This window comes from Protobothrops mucrosquamatus, unplaced genomic scaffold (assembly GCF_001527695.2).
Source record: "Protobothrops mucrosquamatus isolate PMUCROS unplaced genomic scaffold, P.Mucros_1.0 scaffold2218, whole genome shotgun sequence".
NCBI lineage: Eukaryota > Metazoa > Chordata > Lepidosauria > Squamata > Viperidae > Protobothrops > Protobothrops mucrosquamatus.
The window spans coordinates 103304-115012 of NW_015388310.1; the positions used below are offsets into that span (position 1 = coordinate 103304).

General features: G+C 39.5%; 1 protein-coding gene across 1 annotated transcript in view; it reads right to left on the reverse strand.

Annotated features, from left to right (window-relative positions):
* Positions 1-5457: 5457 nt before the first annotated feature.
* The window catches only part of LOC107295097 (S-adenosylmethionine mitochondrial carrier protein-like), a gene marked incomplete at its 5' end in the record, with an annotated part of 25792 nt that continues 19540 nt past the window's right edge, over positions 5458-11709 (reverse strand). The window contains one exon of the mRNA XM_015824391.1: positions 5458-5674. Coding sequence (XP_015679877.1) covers positions 5578-5674 — 97 coding nt within the window. The remainder of the gene's footprint in view (positions 5675-11709) is intronic.

The following is an 11709-nucleotide window of genomic DNA, read 5'->3' on the forward strand; positions in this document are numbered from 1 at the left end:
CATGTTGGCTTGCAGATAAAGCACAGAAATGCAAAATGTTACGATGTAAAGTGAAAGAAGTATTTGATAACAAATGTGTACATAAGAGTTTTCATATATATATATATCTATATATATCTATGAATATATATAAATATATATAAATATATATATATCTTTTAACAGAGACTGTTTTATCCCTTGGTGTATGTGTGACTGAGTGAAATTATATAATGCTGACAATGTGCATTGTTTTTTCATTGTTAAGAGTTTTTTCTATTTTTAAATCCTTCCCACCCATCTCCAAGATAAATAGTTCTGGTGTCGTAGTTAAAACTTTTTTGAGGTTGGGACCACAAACTTTACATAGGGAAGATCACACTGATAAAAATGCCCTTTCTATGGTACCCCACTGTAAAGGTGTGCTATTTGAGAGAAGTGCTCTACCATCAAGAGCTGAACAGTTAACCTTCAAAATGTGTGCATGCACAAGTGACATTTCTATTGAGACTACAAGCTGAAGAACTGTGTGTAGGCTCAGACATGGAGCTGAGGAGAGCGTTCAAGCAGATTAGGTGGAATGTGTCATTTGCCCCAGTGTTCTTTGCCAATCACCTCTCTCAAACAGGTAGCATTGAACTGGTTCATTAGTTTAATTATCTTCTCAGAGATATTGATAGCACAATGGTGTACAACACGTTTCTTCTGTAGACTTGCTCCCAAGTGAATCCATAGGATTGTAATGCTCTGAGCTTAAAGAGCAAACTGAAGTCTGCTCTTGTAACATTGCTGTGCAGGGGTGAGCCAAATGCTCCAAGGATCTCTTCAATACCTACTTTTTGAAACATGACTGAATCAGTGGCAGAGTTTCTAGTTGGTGTAAATTGGGCTTGCGCCAGAGAAGGGAGTGGCAGTAAACAGGAATTTTTTAGGACAGCACATTGCAACATTCTAGCACTATGGTGACTTCTGGAATATATGCCTATCTATACAATTTCAACCTTAAAGTAGATGCAAGCAATCTTGTGTAAAATCCTGACTTCTGTTTAAATATTAAATGTTCATTGCACTAGCAATGATCCTTGTGGAACAACATTAAACTGCCAAGCTCCCCTCAAAAAGCAGAAGGAGTAAGAAGATTATAGAGACGTCCTCATGCTGTTTTATTTCTCATAGGAACTTATTAATGTTTTCTCTTGGCACCTTGGCACCATTTTTAGAGATTTCAAAATATATTGCTAATATTGCTTATGCAGTAACCTGACACACTGAACAATCCTTTTTGCACACGCACACCTAATTTCCTTTTCTTTTCAAGTCAGACTTAGAATTCAGGTTCATAGATAGTTGCTCAAATTCTGAAAGTCTTCTCTGTATTGAGAAAGACTTTTGACAAGATCTATCAAGGAGAATTATTCAAAAAGCGTGGATCCCCTTAGGCCAGGGGTAGGCAACCTTGGCTCTTTTATGACTCGTGGACGTCAACTCCCAGAATTCCTGAGCCAGCATTGCTGGCTCAGGAATTCTGGGAGTTGACGTCCACGAGTCATAAAAGAGCCAAGGTTGCCTACCCCTGCCTTAGGCTACTCTGCTTTAATTTTTACACAGTTTTAAATTCAGTTAAGTGTCCAACACAAATGTGAACACATACATGAAAACTGTTTTTATAACCTAAGAGTGGATTTTAAAAATAAAATTGCTATCTTTTTTTTTTTTATATTGGTACTATGTAGTTCCCAAAAGTCATTCTCCACCCCACTTGACCAATTGTAGCTCTGACCCAAAGTTGGTAAACATAGATTAGGACATTGTCTGTAGGGCAACATCAAGTTATGTGTGTTCTCCTCATTTTCTTTACCTTGACTTAAAGGCCAGTTTCAGAGAAATAAAGATAGGAAACATGATTTAGTTTAGGATATTAGGAGTTCATATTAGGGGCATAATATAACAAATGCTTTATTTGTGGGAAGGGCAGAATGGACTTGATCTACTTTGAAACACCAAGGAAAGCTTTTTGGTATGTTCTTCTATTAACCAGATTGACTGTAAAGGAAACTTCGACACCAGATTTTTCTCCTGGAACTCTATTAAATAGGCATTAGAAGGCCATCTGGCACAGGTTATTTCTCTGTTGTGAGGTTTAGTATCTTGCTACAGCAACTGGATAGGAAACCACCAGAGGCTTTGGTGTGCCATGTGCAAGCCTTTTTCTACATAATTTTGTGAGCAGAGGGCTTTCTCTAATAAGAAAGCTGTGGTAAAACATACTATCTCCCTTTAAGTAAGGGAGAGCTTTTAAATATCTGATTACTATGGCATCAAATTACTCTTCCTTCTCCTTCAGTTGGCGGAAGATGTATAGCTTTGTAAGACAAGTTTTGTATCTGCTTTTTAGCTGAAGCTGAACTTTCTGAAGTAATGCATCATTTCACCATCTCCCTATCTCCAGACAATAAACATACTCGGACTTTGGAATAGGAGTCCAATGATATAAGGTGCCAACTTGTAGCTTATTTGGTGATTTTAAAGAAAACGGATCAGCTAATAGGGAAACATATTCAGGGTGCATTTTTCGCCTCGTTCATAGAGAGAGTAAGTGACATGCTTTTTAAAGAAAAGTGAACTTGTAAAGGTTTGGTTACTAGATGAAGAAGGTAAAGGTGAAGAGAAATGGGGAAAGGCATAGGAAAAAGGTATCACCATTGGAATTGCTAAGCACACTTGCCATATTAACATTTTGGAAAATTTAGTTTTGGATGTTTAAATGTTACTTCCACTAAATATGTGAATCTGCTGCTTCTGAGAGGCAATGTGAAAGAGGAAGTATTAATTTTTGTGTAAAAAGTTATTTATTTATTAGACTAATGTGGTACAATGTTGTACATTGAGAATACATTGTAAAGATATTGGAAGTGTTTAACAAATGGCATTGAAGTGTCTTTAATAAAGGTTCATTTATAATACCAATTATTCTGCCTTGATTAATTAATCTGTTTTTTTTATAATTTGGTTTTGAGAGAAGTAAAATGAAATTCTGCATTGCTACGCTTCCTGGATTTTGAAGACTTTTTAAAAGGCTATGACTGTTTCATAATCCACTAATAATGGGTTAGGATGACCAAATGGAACTCGTGTTTGAATATCAATAGAGTATTTATAGCTCAGAGTTGAACAATGAGATTCTTAGTGCTTTCTTGAGTTTGGTCCAAGTAGTGGTAGAAGGGAGTGGGATGTGAACATCAAGGACCTCACAGTTGTATTTAAATAATTAGGATCATGGACATGGTCCATTTCTGAGTCATTCACTCCACTAGTTCAATGAAATACCTGTTATCTTTAATGAGTTTGGGGTGATTTAATTGCCAATTTTAGCCAATGTCCTACTATCTTGTCTCTAATGCTGTTGTCACCCAGAATCATCCAGTTCCTATTGGAAGAGTCGGATCTGGTTAGTCCATGGATACAGGACTATTTGGAAAATTTAGGACTGTAGGATAAACTGGTGGTGGTGTTTTTTTTAAGTGTTAACTTTGGAGAATTGCAATAGCTACCCATTAACAGAAAACTGCTTAGAAGTGTCTGTGTTATGTCACCCGGAATTGAACTCAGCTTGAAGGAGATGTCTTCTGAATGACAAGAAACTTATACCTCAACCACCAATTAGGTGGTTCCCTTGAGCAAAAGACAGTCTCACTTATATTTATTATTATAATAATAATAATAATAATAATAATAATAATAGTAAAGTTGGAAGGGACCTTGAAGGTCATCTAGTCCAACCCCCTGCTCAGGCAGGAAACCCTATACCATTTCGGACAAATGGCTGTCCAGTCTCTTCTTAAAAACTTCCAGTGTTGGAGCATTCACCGCTTCTGGAGGCAGGTTTCTACCTCCTTATGTCCAATTCTGCAACGTCTGGGTTTGAAAGAAGCTTGGTGTGAGTTCAACAGTGCCTACTTTTGAGTAAAAAGTATAGGATTGTGTTTTCACTGAGTTAAACTTTACAACAGATTAACCAGCAACTCTGAAGGGAAGACATTCAAATTCTGCAGGAGATAGTATGAGGTCAGCAGAGGACTTTTGAAATGGCTGGATTTCAAGAAGCCGACACAAAAATTAACTCACTAATGAAAGAAAGCAAGAAAATGTCAATAGGCATTTTTCTTAGTTTATGTCAGGCTCCCTTCCCTGCCAGGGTTATTTTTTTAGATTCTTTTAATTAAAGTAGCTAAGTGGAGCTAGCCTGCTGCACAATGAAATGCAAACAACATTTTTGTTTTCAGTGCCTACATAGGCCCTATAGGTATTCTTCGAAAATGCAAATAGTGAACGGCAACAACCCAATGCTTGGTCTGGAAGTATACCAACAGGCAAAACCCAGGTAGACAAAAGTAATCTGGGGTGAATAGCTCTTTGGGGTGAGCCATCATTATGGCAGTCAAGGTCATATATTGGAGTTGGGATGCAGCTCAAAATAGCCCAGATGGTGGCATGCAATCAAAACCTTACAACCCTATGACTTTGACCCTCCTTAAGGATTTGCAAGAGTGCCCTAAAAATTCCCAACGTGTTCTTCAGCCACCAAAGCCACCTTGCCCCTGTGCACTGTGCTCTCTTTGGACTCAGCATCTGTTGTGGTCCATCACTATCCCACTCTGCCTCTCAAACAAGGTCACTCATTTCTGTGACTGTCTCTGGAGAACAGGAATTGAGGTTCTTCCCCCTTCTGGGTATCTTCATTTTTTTCACCTCCTGAAAAACTGATTCTTTGGAAGCAAGGGATGGGAAAGAAAAGAAAAAAAAATGAGCTTGCTCTTTTTTTCATGGGCAACCTTGTTAGGCGGTAAAATAATACAACATTGTACTCAATCAGTACTAAAGAAATTCGAGTCTAATTAAAAAAGGCAGTCTTGCTTATCCAAGCAAGAATGCTGGCTATGCACCTGTAGGTATGAACAGTGGCCTAGATTTTTTCAAATGGGTTTCAAACAAGAAACAAATGGCTTTTTCCCCTTCTATACATTTTAAAAGGAAAGAAAAATCTCATTGCTTCTTCGGTCTGTCCTCCAGAGCATGGCAAGTCTTCAGTCATGTTAATGATGCTGGTTGGGGTGACTCCGATGCCATTCTACGATGAATATGTGTGGCGGCTATGCCATGGAGACCAAGCTGTCATTTGCACATCACGCTCCCTAAAGTGACTGCTAATGATAAGGCTTTTCAGCTCCTTCCTTGGCTGGAGCCCCTAAATAAGTTCTTTGCCCCCCAAAGCTGAATTTTTTGGCAGACTCTTCTCCATGAGCTCACCACTATAGCAGGACTCTCCATACATGGCATTTTTGTTAAGGAAATGGAATTACGGGATTTCTTGTTCTTGTTTAAATAGGGAGCATGAAGTCTGGGCTGCTGAACAGCTGCTGAGCCACAGGAGGCAGGAATGGCAGGGAAAAGGGGAAGGGAGAAATGGGGGGGGGGAGAGGAGAGCAGAAATGTGTGGGAAGTAAAGGAATAACTTCCATGAATATGTGTTTTCTCTTAGAATTAAGGAGGGCTGGCTGGGTGGAATAATGGCTCCACAGCTGTTCCTCTTGACCAAAATCATAAAAGTAAGCTTCGGATCTTGTCATACATCCCAAGAAAGATAAAACCTCCAAGGCTGATCGAAGAGATTCGAGGGACGATGCCGGAAAACAAGCTGGAAGAAAAGGACAAAAGTCATTTGACATTTTAGAAGTTCTACCACTAGGATGTTCTCTCATTCCACTCCCACAAATACTGTAGAGAGGTTCCCCTCCATTTTAAAACTGCTTCCCTGAATGTCAACTTGAGCTCAATTTATTTGTAATTGAGGGCTGCATGAGAGCAGATTTGGGAGCAAGGCTTTCTGAAATGGGTCACTTTAGTGAGGAGAGAGTTGGGCCCCTTCCTTCCTCAAAAAGGGACCATCTAGTTGCAAGCTTCGTGTCAAAAAGCGGCGCACCAGGGGCCAGAAATGAGCTGAGGCCATCACTGTCCTCTCCAAAATAGGGCTCCCCTATACAGTCCCCAACAAGTCCAAATAATGTGACAGAAAAAAGAAAATAATCAAATATAAGAAAGTAAATCAATTTTTAATGTTGAACTCTGGTCCAAATCAAGTTCTTGTTCATGTGTCCAAAATAACATTTTCTTTCAAATTCTGAGAGATGAGTTTATATAAATTCTGCACACGGGTGTTTCCCGATATCTAAAATGTGTGGGTTTATCTCATAAAATATATCACTGAATTATTTTTCACAACAGGCTTCTGCATGTTTCCTGAAAGAGGCATGGATTTGAAAAACGTAGACAAGCATGGGCAACCCAGAAGATCACAAGGGGGTTCATGAGAACTCAAATACAAATTGAATACTGGGAAAATAATAAAAGAACAAATAAAAGGAAGAGGGTCATTCCAGTGAAATAGATACACGAACCCTTTACTCACAATCCATCCTTGCTCAAGGTCTGGGAAAAGAGCCACAACTTCAAGCCTTATTGAAGGGAGCATAGGATTGGGGTTGCTGCAGCACCATGCTTCCTGGTCCCATCAAATGACACTGCTTTAAAATGTGCGACCTGGAGCATGTGCCTTCTGTTGGAACTTAAAAGATGGGAGAATGGTGACAGCCACACCTTATGCCAGGGATTTGTAGATGATAACCAGTACCTTGAACTGTACCTGGAAACCTACCAGTAACTGCTGCAGTTCACAAACAAGGTGTTACATAGGCATACCATGGTATGCCCGTTGATCCCACATTCTGGATCAACTGAAACTGATGCATTTCCAAGACAGCTCAAAACACAGCATATTGTAGTTGTCCATATATGAAGTAAACAAGGCATGAGTAACCATGAAAAGGGCCTTCTGGTCCAAGAAGAGGAACAACTGACACACAAGACAAATCTGTTCAAAGGCCTTCTTGGCTACGGCTGCTACCTGCTTTTCAAGCAAGAGCAGAGAGCGCAGGAAGACACCCAAATTGTGTGCCAGTTTTGCCTGGAAGTAAACCTGGTTTACTTCCATTCAGAAGTAAACCAGGACATCAGAAGAATTATGAATCCACAGCCAGTCTTATCAGAGATCAGTTTAATCCTATTCTTTAGCATCAGGACCCTGATATACTGCAAGGACTGGGTCAAAACTTTCCAAAGTCTCCCCCCACCTGAGTCCAAACACCTCAGCATATTAAACCTCTGCAATTCAGCCTCTACTTTAGTCCTGCAATAACTCAGCACTCTTCATACTGCTCCTTCCAATGCCAACACCACAGCAGTCATTTCAACCCATTGGCTCCATCATCTTCAATAAATCTTGTTAAAGAAGACACTGTGTGCCTCATGCTTGTACTGCTACTTTCAATTTGAAACAACAGCCCAACAGCCTGTTCCATTTTGCTGCGACTACATTTTCTTTCTTTTTTTAAGTTTTATTATTTTTTAACAGAGTTCAATAATAATTATTGAACAAAAATGTGTTGTCTGAGTATCTTATTCACTAATACAAATTAAATTCCTAATCCCTAAATCTTTTCTCTAACCATTGATAAAATAGGTCCCAAGTTTGAAAATATTCTGTTTCTTCTTTTTCTTTCAACCTTAAAGTAAGTATGTCCATTTCCACACAGTCTAATATTTTTTGATTATTTTTGCTTCTGGTGGTATTTCTTTGTTCTTCCAATATTGTGCAAATACAATTCTTGCCGCTGTTATCACATGTAGAATCAAATATGTACTTTGCTTATCAAGTTTTTCTGGCATTACACCTAGTAAAAAAATTCAGGTTTATAGTCTATGTGTTTCTCTAACATTTTTTCTAACCAAGTGTGGATTATTGTCCAATATCTCCTTGCTTTAACACGTCTACACATATGATAATAAGTACCTGGTTTGTGTTTACATTTCCAACATTTCTCTGACGTTTTTAAACATTTTTGCTAATCTTGTTGGTGGCAAATGCCATCTATAAAACATTTTATATAAGTTTTCTTTGTATGAAGCTGACATTGTCAATTTATAGTTTCTTTCCCACAAACTTTGCCACTTTTCTAAGTCTATATTATATCCAAATTTTTTTGCCCATACTATCATTGTCTCTTTTACTTGTTCATCTTCCATTTTGAAATTTAATAAAAAAATGTACATTTTTAATTAACTTTTCATCAGAAGTTAATAATGTCTGATCAAACATACTCTGTTCTTTGTAAAATCCATACTGTTTGATATCTTTATCATATCTGACTTGCGTTTGTAAATGTGAACACCATGTTAAATCGATGTCCTGATTTTCCATCTCTTGCCAGGATTTTAAGTTCCCTTCAGAATTTAGAATATCTTTGTATGTCCATATTTTATCGAGACTGACTAGATTTGGATGTACAAATGCTTCCATTGTTGAAAGCCATCCTGGTATTTTCAAACAAATTTTACATTTTATTTTTTCCCAAGTTAATAATAATGCATTTCTAATGTAGTGGTTTTGGAAGTATTTATGTATTTCATTTTTCCCGTACCATAGAAAAGCATGCCAACCAAGTTGCAGGTCATGTCCCTCCAGATACAGCAATCTTTTATTTTTAAGAGTTAACCATTCTTTTATCCATGTTAACACTGATGCTTGATAATATAAAACCATTTTCTGCTTATAGAAGACACAGTTAGTTCTGAAAGTCACCTATGGATCATTCTGAGACTGTGTTCAATACTGCTAAAAGCAAATATAATTGCGAATGGTGACAGTTTTTAATTCCCAGGCCTGTTAAATGGCTATTTGGCAGTTTTAGAGCCTATAGTATTTAATGGTGATCTGCCATTTCCAATGTTTACCCATAACTTAATTACCACACTAAAACCAGTGGTGGGATTCAGCCAGTTCGCACCACTTCAGCAGAACCGGTAGCTACTTTTTGGTTGCCCAGGCCCAGAATGGACTTCCGGAAGCGGCATCCACACAGAGAACTGGTTGTTCAGATATTTGAATCCCACCACTGACTAAAACTTTGCCATCTCATTCAACAACCAATATAATCCTCTAAAATTCAGATCTGGATAGACTTACGACATATTTTGTGGATTCCTTCATTGTAAGAAACCAAGCTCATCAGAACCAACAAGCCTTTCTAAAAGGCTTGTTGTTGTTTTAACCAAACCAGCCATAATCAAAATCTCTGATTAATCTGTAGACTTTGGAAAACACGAGACAAATTCTACAACACCCTTTTGTGAAGTCCCCCCCCCATCCTTAGCCACTGCTAAGTCAGATTCTTTGTCTTCCTTCCTGCACTTGTCTGTGGTCTGCTTCAGGGCTGTGGCAGGCAGATGGAAATGTTTTATGGTTTCACTAGACAGCAAGCCACTGCATTACCATAATTACAGCTTTAAAGCTAAGTAATTTGTAGCAAGACAAGTCCTGACAGAAGATTCCCTCAGCAGACCAAGACGTATATCTGGAGATTAGAAGATTCCTACTGGAAAAAGGTTAAGCTGGCACCCAAGCACAGCCAAAGAAATTGCCTCTATTATTTTATCTATTCAATTTATCTTTCAAAGGCTAATTCCTCAATAGAGTTCTGGCTTACCTAGCTCTTCCTTGTTCTGACTGCAGTCCAGTCATTTAACTCCTTCCACAAAAGAAAATTTTAAGAATGACACACTTTAGTTTGGTTTTCTCATATAGCAAAAAAGGCAGGAAACAGATTTGCCTGGAGTATTTCATGTTCTTCCCAGCCGCATGTAACTGTGCTGTTTTCCATGGATGTAGCAAACTTCTATAAGTTGTAGGCCACTCTCAGGCCACTAAAAGAAATGAGGTGAAATATATGGAAATATGGAACTTATAAACCTCCCACCTCACTGCTTTAACACACTGTGAAATCTTATTAAAGGTGCAGTGATAAATAAGGCCTGCTTACAAGACAGGTGTCAAGTCAGGACCAATTATTTCTAAATAAAGCTATAAAGGGATATAATCCAAAATAATTCTTGATCAGTATTTTAATAAATGTATTCCACTGGGTGCTAACACACGTGTGCTAAGGCAGACGTGTCAAACACAAGGTCCGGGGGCCGGATGCGGCCCGAGAAGTGGTTTCATGTGACCCGCGAAGTCATCCTGGAAACAGTGAGGGAACGGCCCCCGCTGCCTTGGCCCTGGCCCAGGCCAGCCGGGAGCCAATATACAATTTTGTGTTGGCCATCTATGCTGAAACGCACTCAGTCTTAGCTCCACAAGGCCGTCTGGAAACAGCGAGGAACCAGCCCCTGCTGTGTCGCCCCGCCCCCTGGGTGCATGCTGGGGAGGTGTCACCCTTTGTGAGGAATGAAGAAATGGACCATGCCTTGGCGCTTGCTCCAGTCCCACCCCCTTCTGCCAGAGACTCTCAGATCTGTCCCACTCCTGCCCAGGCCCCCACAGGCATCCTTGGTGCGAATGATGTAGAGCTGACCATGCCCACCCAGTAGGCCACACCCACCCTGGCCGCACCCCTGAGGGGAACCGCAATGCTGATGCGGCCCTCAATGAAATTGAGTATGACACCCCTGTGCTGAGGGATCTCTTATCTATCTGCTGTGCTTTAGGTTTTAACTTCGCCTAATAATCCCTTCTAAAATTTTGGCTCTCTCTACAGAAGAGTTTGGTTACCCTTCTTCGCTTAAAGATGTTATAAAAAAATACCAAGACTGATACTGTGTACCAAGACCTGATTCCTGTCCATAGGTAGCTTTTCCTAACTCAACAGATGACTATCAATCAAATAATGTGAAATCAATGAGTCAAGGAAAGCCTCAGGTCCATCCATAGGGCAGAGCCCTATAGGTCATGTTGTGCCACTTAAATCTGGAATGGGAGCCCAGTTTTGCTGCCATTTCATCTGCTGATGAGGATATCCAGGAAGGGAAGTGTGCTGTTTTCTTTTTCCCTTGTGAATTTTATTCCTTTGGAAATGTTGATTGTTTCATGTGTTTTCTCTAGTTGCTCCTTTTTTTATTATGATAAAGATACTGTCTACAATTAGGTCCAGAGTGAGAGTTGGGTCCAGCCTAAATCCAGTCATATATAGTACCTAGTGGTGGGATTCAAATATGTGAACAACTGGTTCTCTATGTGGATGCCATTTCTGGAAGTCCATTCTGGGCCTGGGCAACAAAAAATTAGCTACCGATTCTGCCGAAGTGGTGCGAACTGGCTGAATCCCACCACTGATAGTACCTCCAGATAGGCAAGCTAAGGACTGCATCAAGACAGTCAAGTTTAATTCTCCCTCCTGCTTACAATGGTTGCCAACTCCAACAAGCATAAACTATGATGACTAACGCACATATAAGCTCAGAGAACTTGATAGTCCATCAGTTTGTTCCAAATGCCCAACAGACTAAAGTTTAGGATTGGAAAGGAATAGGAAAAGTATTCAACTGACAATCCTAACCACTGCCGGCCTGTCCTAGCTGCTGGTCAAAATATCTCAGCTAATAATTACTGCCTCGCACTTTGTAGGGCTGCACGTAATACTGCTATGAGGCATAGAGAAATGATTAAACTTGGAAGCTACTCATCCGGGCATGGATTCGAAAGAACAAAACTGGTACAAATCTATGTCTAGTTTATGGCCCTTTAGTCTCTTTTTATAATCCCCCATTACATCATAGTGACTGAAAAAGAATTAACATCAGCAAAGAGAAGATGGGATGTTAAACCACTGGCCTGCACTT